The 20,022-nt window shown below is 34.5% G+C and overlaps 1 protein-coding gene across 3 annotated transcripts in view; it reads left to right on the top strand.

The window, feature by feature from the left end:
- The window catches only part of KCNE2 (potassium voltage-gated channel subfamily E regulatory subunit 2), a 56,097-nt gene extending 36,182 nt beyond the window's left edge, over positions 1-19,915 (top strand). The window contains exons 2-5 of one of the 3 annotated variants that reach the window (XM_074297355.1): positions 9,798-9,895; positions 15,494-15,526; positions 18,923-18,958; positions 19,079-19,915. In XM_074297355.1, coding sequence (XP_074153456.1) covers positions 9,798-9,895; positions 15,494-15,526; positions 18,923-18,958; positions 19,079-19,465 — 554 coding nt within the window. In that variant the 3' untranslated portion in view covers positions 19,466-19,915. The remainder of the gene's footprint in view (positions 1-9,797; positions 9,896-15,493; positions 15,527-18,922; positions 18,959-19,078) is intronic. The other 2 variants (XM_074297357.1, XM_074297358.1) reach the window with 2 other exon arrangements.
- The last annotated feature ends 107 nt before the right edge of the window (positions 19,916-20,022 follow it).

The raw sequence follows: 20,022 nt of genomic DNA, 5'->3' as shown, positions 1-20,022 counted from the left end.
GAAAGGATCTGAGGATTTTAGTGAGCTCAAAGTGAGTGCTTAATCTGAGTCAGGAGTGATATGTAATGACTAAAAAAACTATACAATTGCATTATAGGAATTGGGGCTGGTAATTTCCTACTATACTCTGCTTTTGTCAGACTTCATCTGGAATAGTATGTTCTGTTCTGGGCATTCCTGTTTAAGAATATTGATAAGCTTGAGAGTATTTAGAGGAGGGCAATCAATATAGTGAAAGGCCTTGAGTCTATGCCATAAGAAGGCTAGGCATATTTAGTCTGCAGAAAACTCAGGGGGAAACAAGTATTTGAAGGGTTATTTTGTGAAGTATGTGTAAGACTTATTTTGTTTGGCCCCAGAAAGCAGAATGAGGAGTGATGGGCAGAGATTTCAAATAAGTCCACTTAGGCTTTGTATCAGGAAAACATTCCTAACAGTAAGAGCTGTCCAAAAGGGATATAGGCTGCCTAGAGAGGTGATGGATTTTCACTCCTCTGAGGTCTTCAAGCAGATATCAGATTACCATTAGTCAAGAATGTTATGTGGGGTTTCTTTTTATTTATAAGTTGGACTAAAATGCCTTCTGGGGTCCCTTCCAACTCTGTGATTTACTCTATGATTCTGACCCCTTACAACAGAAAAGAACTCACTATGAACTAAAGAAGAGAGTAGAGTGTAAGAGTTTATCTGAGTTGTCCATTTAACAGAGATATTGTCCTTAAGAGGAGCTGTGTGAAGACTACAAAAAGAGAAAGTATCCAAGAGTTACAAGCTACCCTTTGTGACACAAGTAAGATACACACAATTGTGTTTATTAGCCCAGTATTAGAAATTTGAGGTCATTCTTCCCACCCTTAGAAATGCAGTCACTCTATACCCAGAGAAGGAACACTGGGAATTGAGTGTAAACTGTTTGCAGTATTATCTTTCTACCTAGGTTACTTTTACCTTCGGAATCCAATTCTCACCGTGCAACAAGAAATTTGGTTTTACACACATGTATTGTATGTAGGATATACTGTAACACATTTAACATGTATGGGATTGCCTGTCATCTAGGGGAGGAAGTGGAGGGAGGGAGGGGAAAATTTAGAAAAGAAGTGAATATAAAGGATAATGTTGTAAAAAAAAAAAAAAAAATTACCCATGCCTATGAAAGAAATGCAGTCACTCTTCCAAAGGACCTAATCTTTCTGTGTGAGCACAAGTTGAAGGAATTAGATCTAGCTAGCTTCTAGGCACATTATATATTCTTGAACAAAGAAACAATAGCCTTATGCAATGAGAGAGGGCTTAAAGATTTTAAAGATAAGGAAACTGAGGTCCAAAAAATTGAAATAATTTGCCAAAAAAGATTATTCCTTTGTAGTGTTCTCATTTTGTTTCAAACTCTACTGTAGTAATTAATCAGTAATTAGAAGGAAGGAATTTTACATGCTTCATTGGATTATATTAGACAGTCCCTACATATCCAAGTTCAATATTTTGTTTGTTATATAGCTGTAGTATCTAACTTCGCCCCAAAGCCCCTAAATGTTTTCATAACTTGAACAATGACTGAATATCAGAATTCAAAAATATTGTCCTGCCTTAAATGGAACTAAAAGATAAATTTAATCTAAAATAAATGCTTACTACTATCATATGATAACATAGTCATGTTAGAGATGCACTGGGATTAGAAACTAAGATATCTGAATTCTAATCTTTACTTTAATCATATCCAGCTATGTGAATTTGGGCAAGTCACCTCACTTTTCACCTAGTCACTTAGCTTTCATTTTCCTTATCTGTATAATTCTTGGCTACCTGGAAGCATTGCCATGGAAACATGAGATTAGAGGTAACCATGGCAACTGAACAGATTTTTACCCAATATTCTCAAGACTGGTGACATTTGAACTTGGCATTGAAAGGAAAAATGAGGAAGTAGTGAATCCATTCTGGTGAAGCCATACAGAGGAGCAAGGTTTCCTGGGGGAGGGATCTGCCTTGCCCCCAGGATTCTTGAAGGTTGTTGTAAATTGTGGCAACTGGAATTTAGTGAAAGAGCAAAGAGATTTCCAAGAACTGATGGGGCGTTTTAGATGAAAGGCAAAGCACAGGGATTCTTTGCTTACCCTACTCCGCCATTAAAGGAGCATAACCCCATCTTCTTCTTTACCAGCAAATAATTAATTACTTTTGGTTTTCCTCCCAGTAAGTCAGAGAACCTTAATCTGTTCCCTATTTGCTTGCACTCCAAGCAGCTGGTGCTCCAAATGAACCTTTTTCCAATTGTTTACTCCCCTTTCATTGCTCATAAATGTATTCCCAATGATATAAAATAAAAACAGGTGGCTACCAAGATCTTGACTGCTTGATGTAAAAAAGTTTGAAATAGATTTGGGAAGATGTTTTGCCCTTAAAGAAACAGAACATAATTTTACCCTTTAGCAAAAACTAAGATAAGAACAAAGGACCAAAACACTCAGCATTATTCCCTAGACATAGAGAGAATCCATATGTGAGCCATTAAGAGAAAGATCTCACAATTCCAATAAACTTATGATGGAAAGTGACATCCACATTCAGAGAGAAAACTATGGAGACTAAATGTAGATCAAAGCATAGTATACCCACTTTTTTTTGGTTGTTGTTGTTGTTGTTGTTGTTGATGGTTGTTTGCTTAATTTTTTTCTTTTATTTTTTCCCTTTTGTAGTTTCCTACTTTTTTGTACAGCATGATGAATATAGAAATATGTTAAGACAAATTACATGCATTTAACCTAGATTGAATTGTTTGTTGCCTCGAGGAGGGGAGAGGGGTTGAGGAGAGGGAGAAAAATTTGGAACACAAAGTTTTGCAAAGATGAATGTTGAAAATTTGCATGTATTAGGAACATAAAATATAATTAAAATTATATATATATATATGAGACAGAAAGAGAAAGACAGAGACAGAGAGAGAGAGAGACAGACAGACAGACAGACAGAGAGACAGACAGAGAGAGAGAGAGACGGAGAGAGACAGAGAGAGACAGAGAGAGAAAGAGACATGGGGAGAGGGAGAGAGACAGAGAATTGAGGTGAAGATGGGAAAGCAAAGTTACAGCTGCTGATTGGCATTGACATAATCTGATATGATTCTGTGCTGTAGCTAGTCACCTAGAAAGAAAGATTTCTAGCACCCAAAACAGTTTCTTATTAGACTTTTTCATAAAGGAAGCTATATATGTGTGTATCTATATATAATTATAACTGTTATTATTATTATATCTGGGACCATTATTTTTATTCATGATTCTATTCCAAGTGGGAACTCTATATACATGTGGGATCCTATCTCTGCATGCATGAATGACCTCTATTTTTCTACATGTGGGAACTCACTGAATATGAGAATTTGTTCTCAATATACTTTTTTTTTTTATAAAAGTTATCTCTCTTGCTGTTAACATTTTGAGATTTTCCTGGAAATACTGGGGATATTCCTTTGATTAACATTTTTTCCTTCTCTTCTTTTCTACATTGAGTTTATTATTCCTCTATTTTTAGTAAACTTTCTTATTTTGATTCTTAAAAATAACTTTCAGATGCATAATTTTAAAAACATTTTCTAATTATTTCTAAAAGGATACCTAACTTTGGCCTATGATATCTCTGACATAGGAGTTCTAGCCCTAACCTTATCAGGAAGTGCCATTCAACAGGACTTAAACAGGGCTCCCAATCTCCTCTCTCCTCCTCCCTCCCCCTTCCCTTCCCTCTCTCCCTTTCTCTCCATTTCTCTCTGCCTCTCTCCTCCTCCCCTTCCCTCGCCTCTTCTTCTCTTCACCTCCCTCTCTCCCTTTCCTTCTTCCCCCCCTCCTTCCATCTCTTTCTCCCCTCTCTCTCCCTCTCCCCTTTCCCCTCCCTCTCCCCCCCTCTCACTTTCTCTCTCTCCCTCCCTCCTCCCTCCCCACTCTCTATTTCTCTCCTCCCTCTTTCTTTAGTGAGAGATTTGATTTTCTCCTTCCCTAGAAAATTGCACATAATTGATATAATCATAAAAAGTAAGGAACCAATAATAGAAATAATAAGGTATTAATGTGTTAATTGAGGATGTTCACCTCCTGTCATCCGAAAATCAATGAATAAAGCAGTTTTTGAAGCACTTATATTCTCAGTATTGGAATGACAACCAGAAAAGTAATATAGGTCATGATTTCAAGGAGCTCATATTTTAATGGAAAAGACAATACATATGGAAAATTTCAGCTTTAAGTCTGATGGAATAATCCCATTGTTCTCAGGGTAAAGTAGTAAAGTAGATGACAATTCCTTTTCTTTAATTCAATGCCCCCTGATAAAAACATCCAATTTTCTGATCCTAAGCAATTTGATAATGCCAAGAACTTTGGTGACTAGAATTTTTCTTTAGAGACTGCCAAAAGATGTGGCCATAACATCAGTGGGAGTAGGTGTCAGGCTGTTTCTCCACAGGGGTCGCTTCCTAGTATGATAGTTTCATTGGAAGATATGGGGTCCCAAGTGGTGAAAGTGATTAAAAACGACTTCAGAGGTAGAATGTGAGGTCTCTATTGGAGTGAAAGTCATACCAAAAAGGAGTGAAAGCCATTACAAAGACACGATGTCAAGTAAATAACCCTGTGTGAGTCTGGGAACTTAACTAGTACTCGGCCTTGAGTGTCCATACACTTAACCATCTTTACTGGCCTTGCACCCAGACTCTGGAACCAGGCCAATTCGGAAGAAGTAAATCAAACCACACTAATGTATGCATGATGTTCTATAGTTCTTCCTCCCTTTGTCCAATTTCTATAGTTATCATGGGATTTTTTGTGGAATCTTTTATAGGGGTCCACAGAATAGTCAGACTATGGCAGGGATCTGAGATCCAGTGAATTGTCTAGCAGCCACCCCCAGACATTCCCTATATAAGTAACCCATATAATTATTAAACCACTTATACAGTCATACTAGAACTCCCAGCCTCTTTCTTTGATATCGGTTTGCCCCTTTGGTGGAGAGGTGCCCTTTGGTTGGGATCAGGTGAAGCCTGGTTTTTCCTTGGGTTGGAAAATTTTGAACTTTACACAAAAGGATGTTGTCATTGAACTGGACAAAGACTGGTCACATCTCTGGAGGTCTTAAAAAGTTAAACCAGCTAAGTTAAGAAGACAGCAGAATGATGGAGGCATTTGAAGCTTTGTGGAGCATTGGCTCAACTTATCTAATGAATATAGAGGAGAGGACATTTTCTCTGTCTCTTCAATTGCACAGTACAGTACAAGATGCTACATCCATCAGGTGACAGTTTGGAGAATTAAATCAAGAAACAGAAACAACCTTTCCAGAGAGACACAGATACAGACGAGACCGGCATTCCAGGCAGGAAACACCAGAAGCTTTATTTGCATTGGACACACGTGCCTATTTGTAGGCTTCACTATCAGCATAGTCTCAAGTTACCTATTCTGTTATAAGTACTTGTGTGTTATGAGAGGATGCTTTGTAGCTTCTGTTCTTCCCATGCTATCTTAATCTTTTCTTTGAGCAAACTGATGTTTGACTATTAAAAACAAATTCATTGGTGGGAGTTTGTGAACTCTGCTGTAAGAGTGTGAGGAACCACTAGGTCTCCCATGAACTTAATGTAATAGTCATGTGCCAGGAAATACAATTTACTAGTGGGTTAAAGAGGAGAATGCAAAGGAGGAGGAGGAGAAGGGGGATCATTACTATTACACTTGAACTCTGTTATCCATGACTCCTATTACAAGTAGGAGCTCTATTTATACCTATAACAAAGGAGTAATAATATAAATTTTTGTGAGGATAAGATAAGATGCTATAGCATGATGACTCTGACTTATGAAAAATCCTGTCCATACTCAGAGAACAAACTTACTGTCTGAAGGCAGATTGCAGCATTCTCTCTCTCTTCTCTCTTCTCTCTCTCTCTCTCTCTCTCTCTTCTCTCTCTCTCTCTCTCTCTCTCTCTCTCTCTCTCTCTCTCTCTCTCTCTCTCTCTCTCTCTCTCTCTCTTCCCTCCCCCTTTCTCTTTCTCTCGCTCTTTATTTTCATGGATTTTTCAGGGGGAGGGAGATCTATGTTTTCTTTTACAACATGACTTTAATGCATAACTTCACATGTATTTTTTTTAAAGGGGGCTAAGAGGAGGGTTAAGGTAAAGAATCTGGAACTCAAAGTTTTAAACACAAGTAAAACAATTGTTTTAAAAGTAAGTGGGGAAAAACAAAAATATTAAAGAAAAAAGATAAGATATATAGATAGTTTGCCTTACCTTTGGTGTCAGGGATAGAATTAACACGCAGGTTTACTTACCTTGTCAAATCAGGATTTCATTCAAACATGTGCTGGAGCCTATTCTGAGTAAAAATTAGCAATCACTACAAATCAGGACTTGATTTATTATTTTGTTGATTATTTAGGTTTAAGAAAATGTTAATACTTTAACTAATACATATTAAACTTAAAACTATGTTAAATAATATGCTTACATTTTTGTTTTGAAAACCTAGGTGTTAAACATTTACCAGCATGTCCCTATGAGTGTGATTTATAAAAAACCTTGCTTCAGTTCAGTAGGAATATAAGAAAAAGCTCAGGGAATAAAGTCATCAACAAACGGGAGTCCTAGTACTGTAGCATATAGTAATGATAATAATGATAATGATGATGATGATGATGATGATGATGATAATAATAATAAATAATGCCTGAAGGTTTCAGAGTGCTTTATACCCCTGCTTTCACTATAGTACATATGTTTTTTTGAGAAGCTACCCAAATTTGGGGCAGCTAAGTGGCACTGTATAGAATGCCAGGCCTGGAATTAGGAAGACTCATCTTCCTGAGTTCATATCTGATTTCAGACACTTACTAATTGTTTGAACCTGAGCAACTACTTCACCCTGTTTGCCTTAGTTTACTTATTTGTAAAATTAACTGGGAAAGGAATGGCAAATCAGTCTAGTATCTTTCCTAAGAAAATCCCAAATATGGTCACAAAAAGTTGAACATGTCTGAAACTCGATGACTAAACAATAACAAACCCCAAATTTGTGTAACAATTACTTCAGGTTCCATTGTTAAGATCCTCCCCATATCCTCAGACCAGGGACCTTTGTGTATAATCATTTCATGGTGCCTTGTGTTCAATCTACTTGGGCAGAAAATATGAATTTCCTATTTGTCTTTACACATTCTTCTCAGACACTCCAGCATTCAATACATGCCATTCATAGAGAAAACACTGATGGAATCAGGTACTGTAGTAGAAGAAACTTGACTTCTAGCCTTGACTTCACACCTATATCTTGCTTAGTGCATATAAAATCACTTCTTTCTTCTAGGCTCTCAGTTTCTAACCTATGCAATGGGTTAGACTCAATAATCCCTAAATTTCTTTCAAGTGCTAACATCCTGCTACTTCTAATAAATAAAGCGAATAATAATAATAATAATACCTTTAATAAATAATTTTTAAATGGAAGGTAATTCCATTAAAGCAGGTAATTATTCTTCTTGTGCCTTTCCCCAACAGTAGGTGGCATCATATCCCTAAAAGAAACTTCCAGGATACTGATGTTTGACCCAATTGAAATGTCTGAATTAACTTTCCCAGTCAATTTTAGTTTTACCTGTGTTAGACCAAATTTGTGTCAAATAGCATAGAAAGAGCCTGGTGAGATATATGTTAATAACCTTTTTCAATTGAAGATGTATTTCTTTAAATATTTAGGTTCTAATAAATTTTTCCAAGAAAAATAAAATGTTTTTCTTGTCCATTGTTGTTATTAGGAAAAATAGCAATTATGTTGTTGTTAAGGATGCTAAAGGATAAAGCAATTGAGAAAGATTTGTATTAATGATAGTATTGGTCAAATCACATTTTCCTTTTTTCACCATTGGCCTGATGTGTTTTTTTCATCACCTCAAATTAATTATCTCTGTTTTTTTTATCCTGGTTTCTTTGCCATAGCAGTAAATACATTTCTTGCATGTAGTTTTTTGTAAATAGTTGCATATTCTGTTGATCCTATTCTCAACTCCTATGTAGAAACACAATATCAAGTTTCCTTGGAAAGTCTATCTTCCAATTGATATGCTCATTGAAAGGTAATATATATTATAAGGAAGATATTAGTAATCAAGAGATAGGTTCTTTTTAGTTTACATTTTTTAAAATCATTTTTATACACATTTGTAATCTATTAGTTACAAACACATACAACCAATTGAATAACCCTCCCCCCCCCAAAAAAAAAGAAAAAGAAAAAATCTTCATAATAAATGTGTATTGTCTAGTTTAAAAATTTATCACTGGCCATGTCTAAAAATACATGTTCCTTGTGCATTTTAAGTTCATCATTTTGTTAAAGAAGGGTGAGAAGCATGTTTTTCTTTGGTCTTCTGGACTTTTGAGTTACTTTTATGCTAAATAGAACTCTAAAGTATTTTAAACTAGGGTTTTTGGTTTTTTTTAAATGTCATTTTATAAATTGTTCTCCTGATTCTTCTCATTTCACTCTGCTCTCCAAAGAGATCTTCATAGTGTCCTCTGAAGCTGTTCATTTCATCATTTCTTATGGGATAACAATATTCCATTGCATTTATTTGTTATTGTTTGTTTAGTTATTCCTCATTTAAATAGCTACTTGGTTTTCAATTTGGAGTTCCTACAAAAAAGAGCTACTATAAATGTTTTTGTACTTCTTGCTTTGATCTCTTTGGACATATGGGTTTGGTAATGGTATAGATGAGTCAAAGGACATACATAATTTTTTGGAAGCTTTCTATTTTCAAAATATATGCAAGAATAATTTTTTACTATTGATTCTTGCAAAACCTTGTGTTCCAATTTTCCCTTCCTTTTCCCCACTTCCTCCCCTTGATGGCAAGTAGTCCAATATATGTTAAATATGGCAAAGATATATTTTAAATCCAATATAGGCATACAGATTTATACAATTATCTTGCTGCACAAGAACAATCAGATCAAAAAGGAAAAAAATGAGAAAGAAAATAAAATGCAAGCAAACAACAAAAAGAGTATGTTGTGATCCACCCTCAGTTCCCACAGTCCTCCCTCTGGGTACATTGTGCTAAGTGCTGGGAATACTAGTAAAAATAATTTTAAAATCAATACTCACAATAAAATTGTATTCTAATGGGGGATAAAAGAAGTACATATACAAAAATGTACTGTATACTTATAAAATTAATTAAGGAAAATCTATATCAACTACTTAAATACATAATAGTTTGGGAGAAAGAGTACTAACAGAGAGATCGGGAGAAGTTTTCATACAGAAGATCGTGCTCGAGCTGTATCTTAAAGGAAGAGGGGGAGGTAAATAGGAAATGTATTCTAGGCAGGGAGGAATACTAGTGCAAAGGTATAGATAAGAGGAATTTAGCTAGGTCACCGAGCTGAGGGTGAATGATTTATGAGGCAATATTCAGTGAAGTTGAAAAGATAGGCTGAAGCTAAATTGGATAAGGATTTAAAAACTAAACAAAGTAGTTTATATTTTAATCTAGAGGCAATATGAAGCCAATGGAGTTCATTAAATAGGGGGATCACTCGGTCAGATCCTTGCTGAAGGAAAATAATAGCATTGTATAGAATGGACTAGAGTGATGAGAGACTTGAGGCAATGAGACTAATTTGGAGACTGTTTAAATAATATAGGCAAAAATCAAGAATAAAGAGCAGGGATGGTGAGCTCTGGATCTCAAGTACCTCTTTGAGAAACCAACTTGAATTTTGTTCTGACCTTTCCCAGCACAAGGGCAGGATCCTAAAAGGACAAACATCAGACTCTGCTCATGGTTGCCAGTACCCACTGAAAGCCTCACCTGCTGCTTTCCACCACTGAGTCAGGTACAGAAAGCCCTATTTCTCAGATCATGTCACTCACATCACTTGTAATAAAAGGATTCTTTGTAGCTCAATAATAATAATTATTATTAGTAGGCAAGAAGTGTGGAAGTCCGGAATTAATATAAGTAATGAGAAGTCAGATTCAAGAGATTTTTGTGAACTTAGGAATATCAAGATTTGGCAACCGATTGGGTATATGAAGTGAAGAAGAATGAAAAGTCCAAAATAACACCAAGACTACAAATATGAGACTCTGAAAATATGGAGATGTCTCCAACAGAAATAGAGAGTTTGAGAGGAGAAGTTTTCAGGAGATACATAATAAATATAGTGTATTGAGTTTAAGATATCTCTAGGAGGCATTTAGATGGTGCAATGGATAGAGCACCAGCCCTGAAGTTAGGAGGACCTGAGTTCAAATTCTACTTTAGACACTTAATACTTCCTAGATGTGGGGCCCTAGGCAAGTCACTTATCCCCACTTGCCTTAGGGGGAAAAAATGATGTCTCTGGGACCTCCACTAGGTAACTGATGATTTGGGATTGAAGCTCAGGAGGGAAACTAGGGGTAGATAGGTAGTTCTGGAATCATATGCATAAGCATAAAACCATTGATTGCTAGGTGACCAAGAGAAAAATTGTAGGAAGAGAAAATTATAAGAAGTATAAATGGAGTATATAAAAGGATATGTCTGAGAACAAAACCTTGGGAATGCCCATAATTAAGTAGAAGAGGAAAGAATATCCAGAAGTTGATCAACATTACTGAGTGTAGCACATAGATCAAGACTAAGAAAAGATCAGAAAAATGGAGTTCATTTATTTCTAGTTCTTTCCCTTTTTTATATCATAATACCCTTATGTAACCAAAACAACACTGGACATGCACTAAATATATACTCTGCATGTGAGACCACATGAACAACTTGCTATTGTATGTAGAAATCACTGGCTGTGATTTCTGACTTCTCAGGAATGTGGAGAGCCCTTAGGGGAGATGGGGAGCCGAACCATATATTGTCAGCAGATTCCCTCTGGACTGAAGGATCTTATACTTTACCCAGAGTTCTCCCACTGTCTGTGACCCTCTACAATTATTGACATCTAAAATTGGGAAATGGATGAAGAAAAGGAAATTGACACTAAGTGCAATAATTCCATAAATTGGAATTTAAATAACATGAATTAATTACAATAAAAAGGAGAAAAAAGGAACTTAAATACTACCTTAATCAGTGGCTTTCTTGCCAGATCAAGTTATGTAATCACTTAAAGGCAATACCACTTTAGAATAAAAGGTCATTTGTAAAACCATTTAGATAAGGCTGGTGGAAGATTAACCACAAATTTTAAAAAGGTGAAAAATAGTGGAAGGAACAACACACTAAGAAAAGTTGGCAAGAGCTACAACTAAGTAAAAATCACTCCAAGGGCCTTTAAGATAGAAATTGGAATGACAACAGATAGATGAAAGGGGATGAAGAGAAATCATTATAAGGGAAATCAACTCTTTTTGACTAGGATAGTGAAGCCACCATTTTTTAACTCAATAGGACATCGCCTAGAACATCAAAGTTTTATATATATATATATATATATATATATATATATATATATATATATATATATATATATTAAAGATAACAACAACAATAAACATTTATATGGCATTTTCTATGTTTAAAGTACTTTACAATAATTATTTCATTTTGTCTTCTGAGCCTCTGAGAAATAGGTGCTATTATTATCTCCCATTTTACAGATGGGGAAATTGAGGCAAGCTGAGATTAAATGACTTTTTCAGAGTCACACTGCTAATAAGTGTCCCAGGTCAGATATAAACTCCGCTCTTCCTGACTCTAACTTTCTATCCATTGCTCCATCTAAACTGAAGAAAACAAAGATGCTAAAACATTTGGATTAGTTCAAGTGGACACAAAAGATTCTGTGCTGGAACTAACACAATTTTAGAGCATTGAAAGAGGAAAAGATTTCATAAGTATGAAAGAAATATTGATCATTATTACTGTAAAAGAAGAAGAAATTACTGATCTATATGTCTACTTTTCCATTTGTGTAAAAATTTTTGCGAATCACTGCATAAATTAAAGGTATTAAAATTCCATTTAAAATAAATGCAGATAATATAAACTATTTGGGAGTCTACCTGCAAAGGCAAAAATAGGAATTATATGAACACAATTACAAAACACTTTCCATGCAAATAAAGTCATCTAATCTCTTGGAAAAATATCAAGTGCTCATAAGTAGGCCAAGCTACCATAATAAAATGACAATACTACTTAATCTACTGATTCAGTGCTATACCACTCAAACTCCCAAGAAATTACTTCACAGAGCTTTTTTTTTTTTTTTTTTTTCTTGATAATAAAATTCATCTGGAAGAACAAAAGGTCAAAAATTTCAAGAGGATTAATCAAAATAAATGCAAATGAGGGTGGCCTAGCTATACTAGACCTAAAACTATAGTATAAAGCAGCAGTAATCAAAACCAGTTGATAGTGGTTAAGAAATAGAGTATTTGATCAGTGGAATAAGTTAGGTTCACAAGACAAAATAATCAATGACTATAGTAATCTAGTGTTTGACAAACTCAAAGACCCCAGCCTTTGGGATAAGAACTCACTATTTGACAAAAACTTTTGGGAAAATTGGAAATTAGTATTGTATAAACTAGGTATTGACTCACACCATATACCAAGATAAGGTTGAAATGGGTTCATGATTTAGACATAAAAAGGGATATTATAAGCAAATTAGAAGAATAAAGTATAGTTTACCTCTCAGATCTGTGAAGAAGGAAGAAGGAAGAAGGAAGAAGGAAGAAGGAAGAAGGAAGAAGGAAGAAGGAAGAAGGAAGAAGGAAGAAGGAAGAAGGAAGAAGGGGCAGCTAGTTGGTGTAGTAGATAGAGCACCAGCCCTGAAGTCAGAAGGACCTGAGTTCAAATCTAGCTTCAGACACTTAATGCTTCCTGGTATGTGACTGTGGGCAAGTCACTTAACCCCAATTGCCTCAGCAAAAAATAAAAAGGAGGAAGGAAGGAAGGAATTTGTGGCTGAAGAAGAAATAAAGTTCTTTGAATTGAATTATTATTGAATGCAAAATGGAGAATTTTGATTATATTAAGTTAAAATGTTTTTATACAAACAAAACCAATACAGACAGGATTAGAAGGGGGGAAATTTTTATATTCAAGTGTTCTGATAAAGGCCTCATTTCTAAAATAGAATTTATAAGAATTTAAATCATTCTCCAACTGATAAATGGTCAAAGGATATGAACAGGCAATTTTCAAATAATGAAAGTAAAATCATTTCTAATCATATGAAAATGTTCTCTAAATCACTATTGGTCATAGAAATGCAAATTAAGACAACTCTGAGGTACCACTACATACCTGTCAGATTGGCTAAGATGATAGGAAAATATAATGATAAATGTTGAAGGGAATGTGGGAAAACTGGGACACTAATACATTGTTGGTGGGACTGTGAAACTGATTCAACTATTCTCGAGAACAATTTAGAACTATGCCAAAGGGCTATCAAACTGTGTATACCCTTTGTTCTAGCAGTGTTTCTACTGGGTTTGTATGCTAAAGAGATTATAAAGGAAGGAAAGGGACTCACATGTGCAAAAATGTTTGTGGCAGCCCTGGTTGTAGTGGCAAGAAACTGGAAACTTAGTGGATGCCTATCAGTTAGAGAATGGCTGAATAAGTTATGGTATATGAATGTTATGGAATACTATTGTTCTATAAGAAATTATCAACAGGATTATTTCAGAGAAGCCTAGAGAGACTTACATGAACTGATATAAGTGAAGTGAGTAGAACCAGGGGAACATTGTACTTGGCAACAGCAAGATTACATGATGATCAATGCTGATAGACATGGCTCTCATCCAATAATAAGGTGATTCAGGCCAGTTCCAATGATCTTATGATGAAGAAAGCCATTTCACCCAGAGAGAGGACTGTGGGGAATGTGAACCACAGCATAAGTATTTTCACTCTTTTTTTGTTTGTTTGTTTGCTTGCATTTTGTTTTCTTTCTCATTTTTTCCCCTTTTTAGTCTGATTTTTCTTGTGTAGCAAGAGGAGTGGACACAACTTTGAATTTCATTAACTTAACTTCATTTCCTCTGTCATCTGCCTTTGATTTCTTCTATTATCATCAATTGAGCTGGGGGTAGTGAGCAAATTGTCCATTTCTCACTGCCCACCTAAAAGAATTGTGAGAAAAGCATTTTGTAAATAGTAAAGCAGTATGAAAATAGATTATTGTTCCAACTCTATCATTAATATGCTAATATCTCTATTGGTACAAATCATAGAGCATCCATGCTTTCTTATCTTGTTTTATTCTTGACCATGTTCTCTTACAAATTCTTCTAAAAAATACTAGAAACCTTCCTCTCAATCTTTTGAGTACAGAGTATTCCTCTTGCTCTATTATCACCCACTTTCTTTTTTTTTTTTAAACATCTCTTTTATATCTTTTATGCCATTTCTCTTTCACAATTCTTCACCAATAATATGCTACAGCCTACTCACACCTACCATGCACCTGTTTACTTTTGAGTCACCCTCACTTTTAGTTGTTTGGAGAATCTATTTGATAGCTCATAAATTTCAGATATATAGGATCACTGAGGAATAATGGTTAAAAAAATATTGTTAAACATATTTAACATATATTGGAGTACTTGCCATCTGGGGGAGGAGGTAGAGGGAAGGGGGGGGGAAATTTGGAACCCAAGGTTTTGTAAGAGTCAATGTTGAAAAATTATGCATATGTTTTAAAAATAAAAAGTTTTAATAAAAATAGTGTTAAAAAGATTAGCCTTTATTTCAGATCAATCTCTGAGCAGAGGTTATCTCATTCTTTGTATTCCTGGTACCTAGTGCAATGCCTAGCAAAAACCAGGTATTTAATAAATGCATATTGCTTAATTGATTTTGATATATGACTGGAAAAGAGTAAGCTCTAAAATAGCTTATGTTGAGGTAGCTAAAATAAATGTAAGGATGCCATTCCTTTCCTCCTTTCTTTCCCCCAAATTTCCCCAAATATGATTTCCCCCAAATCATATTTGACTCCAAGCTAATGACTTCCTCATTATACACAATGGAGGATGAGTTGAGGTTTTTTTTCCATCATAGAAAACCTAAACAGGGCATTTTCTCCCTGAGGCAACACCACTAAAGAAGCCAAAGCCAGGTTTGGGAAAGATGATGTTATCTTTTTAGATGCTTATTAAATGGGTCCAACTGTGCCCATGAGAATGAATTCTGGTTGGAACTGGCATTATGGAATCCAGGCAGAGAGCTTGTCACCAAGCAAATCAGATCAGAAATAAAGGTTAATTTCTATTGGTTATTTAGTATTTAACTTTCACATAAGATTAGATTAAATAGTCAGATTAATGAAATCCTAGCACCATAGAAATGAGTTGACAAGCGTGTAACTGGATACAAACTACAAAAGCTTTGTAAGCTAAGATTTATTTGCTGGGTTGAAGAACATTATACTAGGATTAAATAAGACTTAAAAGCGATTTCTCTGCTTTTCAAGGAATTTTGTATCATACTAACAACATACCAAGAGGTAAGTTATGATTTCATATTATTTATTTTTTAATGGATTAGTTACCAAATTATTTCTTTTGGTGTCCAAGAAATTTTTAAAACTGGTAATTATTTTCATGGTACAATGGTTTCTTTTTTCTCATGATAGACCCCTTTCTCCTACATGCTTAGAAAAAAAAATTGTAAATAGCTTTCTAAAATGTTATTAAGTAACATTTATATGAAATATAAGTAATTTTATTTCCCTATTCTTAATGTAGAAATTAAATAATATATTCTCCTTATATCCAAGGATAATAGGACCATTCTACTCTTCGTTAGAGTAGGCCCTTGGAGATAAAAACAAGATGCTGTTTCACTAACATTCTTGTGTCCAATTACATAAAGAACTTAATTCCTAAACAGTTCATGCTCAGATTCTATCCTTGCCACACTTTGTATTAAGGCTTCTCCAGCTATAACCTTTTTTAGTGAATTAAAACCAAACCAAATAAATCATCCAGAATCTAAACCCTGAGATATCTGAGATTTGTCATTTGTAGCTATATCTTAAAGAAACTAGAAGTTATGGCATTACTAGGTATGAAAAAGAATCTATTCTAACAGTTTTTTTTCAAAATGCTCCTAGATGCTTTGCTTTTTATTTTCTGATCTTCTCTTCCCAATTCTATGGAATACTAGCTACAAACCTCTCTGACAACATTTGTTTTAAAGCATTATGATTATGAAATAATTGACCCATGATACTTTATTTCACAGGCGGTTGTTTTTTTGGAATTCATATAGAACTTTAACAAGGAGGGAAGCAAAAGGTGTGTTAAGGAGAATAATACAGATAAAACTGTATAAAATATTCATTTACTATTCCAAGACTGCCTTACCCCTTAAACGTGTTTATGTGTAAAAAAGCATGTACAAGATTTTATATACTTTCCAGGAATGAAAAGTAAACTAGTTGCAGTAGTTAACTAATTTTTCTTTATTTTTCCCAAAATAACTATTACCCTCTCCACATTAGCTGTTCTAAACCTTTTTTCTCTCCTCATCAGATTTCCTATACTATCTGCCTCTTCTTCCCGGCTGCTTTAGGAGAGAACCCAGCTTGTATTCTATATGAGAAAGAGAGACAATCAGTCACAGAACTTTGTATTTTAAAACTTTTATCATTTCTATTCTTAACTTCTTTGCTCCAATCTCTGTAGTGGATGTTGGGTTTCTTTCCATTTTCTTCCCATTTGCTCTGGGAACTCCTTCCTTGAACATTCACTTTCCATCATATTTACCTACTGGCAGTTCTTCACTACCTACAAGCATAAATACACCTATTATTTCACATCCCATCCAACATTTATTCTTCTGAGATGGATCTTTGGGGAGGTTATCTACATGTGATTTCCTCACCTCCCACTTTCTTATCAAATCTTTGCAATTTGGCTTTCATAACTTAGCACTGTACTGACACTATTCTCTTCTAGACAAATCCAGGAATTATATGAACATAATTATAAAATGATTTTTATTCAAATATAGTCAAATTTAAGTCATTGGGGAAATATTAATTATTCACAGATGGGATCAACCAATATAATAAAAGATGATTCTATCTAAATTAATCTACTTCTTCAGTGCCATCCCAATTAATTACCCAAAATTCATTTGGAAGATTCTAGTAAGGGCAGCTAGATGGCACAGTGGATAGAGCACCAGCCCTGAAATCAAGGGGACCTGAGTTCAAATCTAGCCTCAGACACTTAACACTTCCTAGCTGTTTGACTCTGGGCAAGTCACTTAACCCCAATTGCCTTAGGAAAAAAAAAAACTCTCGTAATAAAATTCATTTGAAAGAACCAAAAGTCAAGAATATCAAAAGAATTAATGGGGGAAATGTAAAGGAAGCAGCATCAGCTCTTAAATTGTATTATGATATGGCAATTATCAAAAATTATTGGATCCTTGCTAACAAATAGAATGGTGAATCAGTGGAATAGAGAAGATGTATAATATACAATGGTAAATTATTATAGTAACCCTGTGTTTCATAAATGTAAAGATCTAAGCTTTTGTGATAAGAACTTACTATTTGATTTAAAAAATGCTAAGAAAATTGGAAATCAATCAGACAGAAGCTAGATATAGGTCAATATTTTACACCATTTACCAAGATAAGGTCAAAATGGATATATAATCTAGGAGAGAGATATCATATGCAAATTAGAAGAATATGGAACATATTAGTTGTCATTTTATGGATAGGAGAATTTATGAATAAACAAGAGATAGAGAGTATTGTGACATGTAAAATAGATAATTTTAATTACATTAAATTAAAAAGATTTTATTCAAGTAAAATCAATGTAGACAAGATAGAAAGAAATATGGGGAAAAAATTTTATACACAGTTTCCCAGATAAAGACTGCATATCTCAAATATGTAGAGAACTGAGTCAAATTTATAAGAATATGAGTCTACATTGTATTTAACTTATACTTTAGCATATTTAATATGTATTGGTCACCCTGCCATCTGGGGGAAAGGGTGGGGGGAAGGAGGGAAAAGTTGGAACAAAAGATTTTGCAATTGTCAATGCTGAAAAATTACCCATGCATATATCTTGTAAATAAAAAGCTATAATAAAAAAAGAGAAAAAATAAGAATATGAGTCATTCCCCAAATCAGGATATGAAGATATTACTGGGTCAAAAGATATGAGAAGATAGTTTTTGGAAAGAAAAAATCAAAAATATTTGCAGTCAAATAAAAATGCACCAAATCATTGGTGATTAGAAAATGCGAATTAAAACAACTGAGATATTATCTAATACCTATCAGATTGACTAAAATGATAGAAGGGGAAAATGAAATATTGGAGAGAGCAATCTGAAATTATTCCCAAAGGGTATAAAACTGTGTATATACCCTTGGACCCAGTAATAACATCATTAGGTCTGTTTCTGAAGGTGAGCAGGTGACAAAAAACTGGAAAATGAGGCGTTGTCCATTTATCCAGAGATGGATGTATAAGCTGTAGTATATGATTATTACAGAATACCACTGTGTGGGAAGAAATGAAACATTAAAAAATTACATAAAATGTTGCTGAGCAAAATGATCAGAACCAAGAGAACATTGTATACAGTAACAGCAATTTTGTTTAAGCTGTGAATAACTAAACTATTATGAGTGATATGAACATTCAAATCAATTGCAAAGGACTTGTGAAGGATGATACTATCTATCTCCAGAAAAAAACTGACATATGGAAGTCTGTTTTGTATGGTTTCACATGTATATCTATATATCAAATGTTGGTCTTCTCTAATTTGGGGTTGAGAGGGAAGGAGGGAGGGAGACATAACTCAGAACTCAAAATGTAACAAAAAATACAAAAATTCTTTTTTATTATTTTTTTTTAAGGAGAGTCCTTCCTTGACTTCCTGGCAATCCCCACATGTAAGTACATTTTCATTTGTATGATTCAAGATCTGAAAATCAGCTTGTAGATTTTTAAAAATTGGAATGATCCTTTTTTTTTTTTTAAACCATCCATAATTCATTTTATCTTTCTAATAGAAGTTTGTGGGAAACATGTCCGTTTTATCCAATTTAACACAGACATTGGAAGATGTTTTCAAAAGGATCTTTATTACTTATATGGACAACTGGCGCAGCAACACAACAGCAGAACAAGAAGCTCTCCAGGCCAAAGTCAATGCTGAGAATTTCTACTACGTCATCTTGTACCTCATGGTGATGATCGGAATGTTCTCTTTCATTATTGTGGCCATCCTGGTGAGCACCGTGAAATCCAAGAGGCAGGAGCACTCTAATGACCCATACCATCAGTATATTGTGGACGACTGGCGTGAAAAGTACAAAAGTCAAATCATGAGTCTAGAAGATGCCAAAGCCACCATTCATGAAAACGTGGATGTGACAGGGTACAAAATGTCTCCTTGATGATTGAGAAAATTCACAGTCAGAAGACATGAAGGACCGTCTGCCCCCTCTCTGTGTACATGTCCATGCCTATGTATTCATGTATAGGCACATGTATGCACGTGTGTGTTTAGTACACTGTTATGTATTATTCTAAGCAAATGCTTATTTGTAGTAGTATTTTGGCTAAGTAAGCAGCATGGGGATGTGCATGTGTATATGCAGGTGTACATACATGCATGCGTGTATATTCCAAAGACAAAAGGAGTGAAACAAATTGATGGTTTGTTTGAGAGAAATCAAGTTCTTTCCTTTCTGATGAAACCTCTAGAGCAAGTCAGATAATAGGCCAATCATTAACTATGTTACTCATATTTAATCTAGTATTTTATGTTATATACGCTCTTTATTCTTTAGGCACTGTAAACTTCCTTCCAAAAACAACAATAAAGTCAAATTTTGAAGCGAAAAGTTTTGTCTATGAGGGATTTTTTTTTTCTTTAAGTGTGTATGATAATATTTGCTTCTCTTTTTTGGCATTTAAGTTCAGCATTAAAAATAAACAGAAAAAATAAGCA

The sequence above is a fragment of the Sminthopsis crassicaudata genome, chromosome 3, assembly GCF_048593235.1.
Source record: "Sminthopsis crassicaudata isolate SCR6 chromosome 3, ASM4859323v1, whole genome shotgun sequence".
In the NCBI taxonomy this organism is placed as follows: Eukaryota; Metazoa; Chordata; class Mammalia; order Dasyuromorphia; family Dasyuridae; genus Sminthopsis; species Sminthopsis crassicaudata.
The sequence above is the reverse complement of the archived record's forward strand: the minus strand, read 5'-3'. Positions and strand labels throughout refer to the sequence as shown.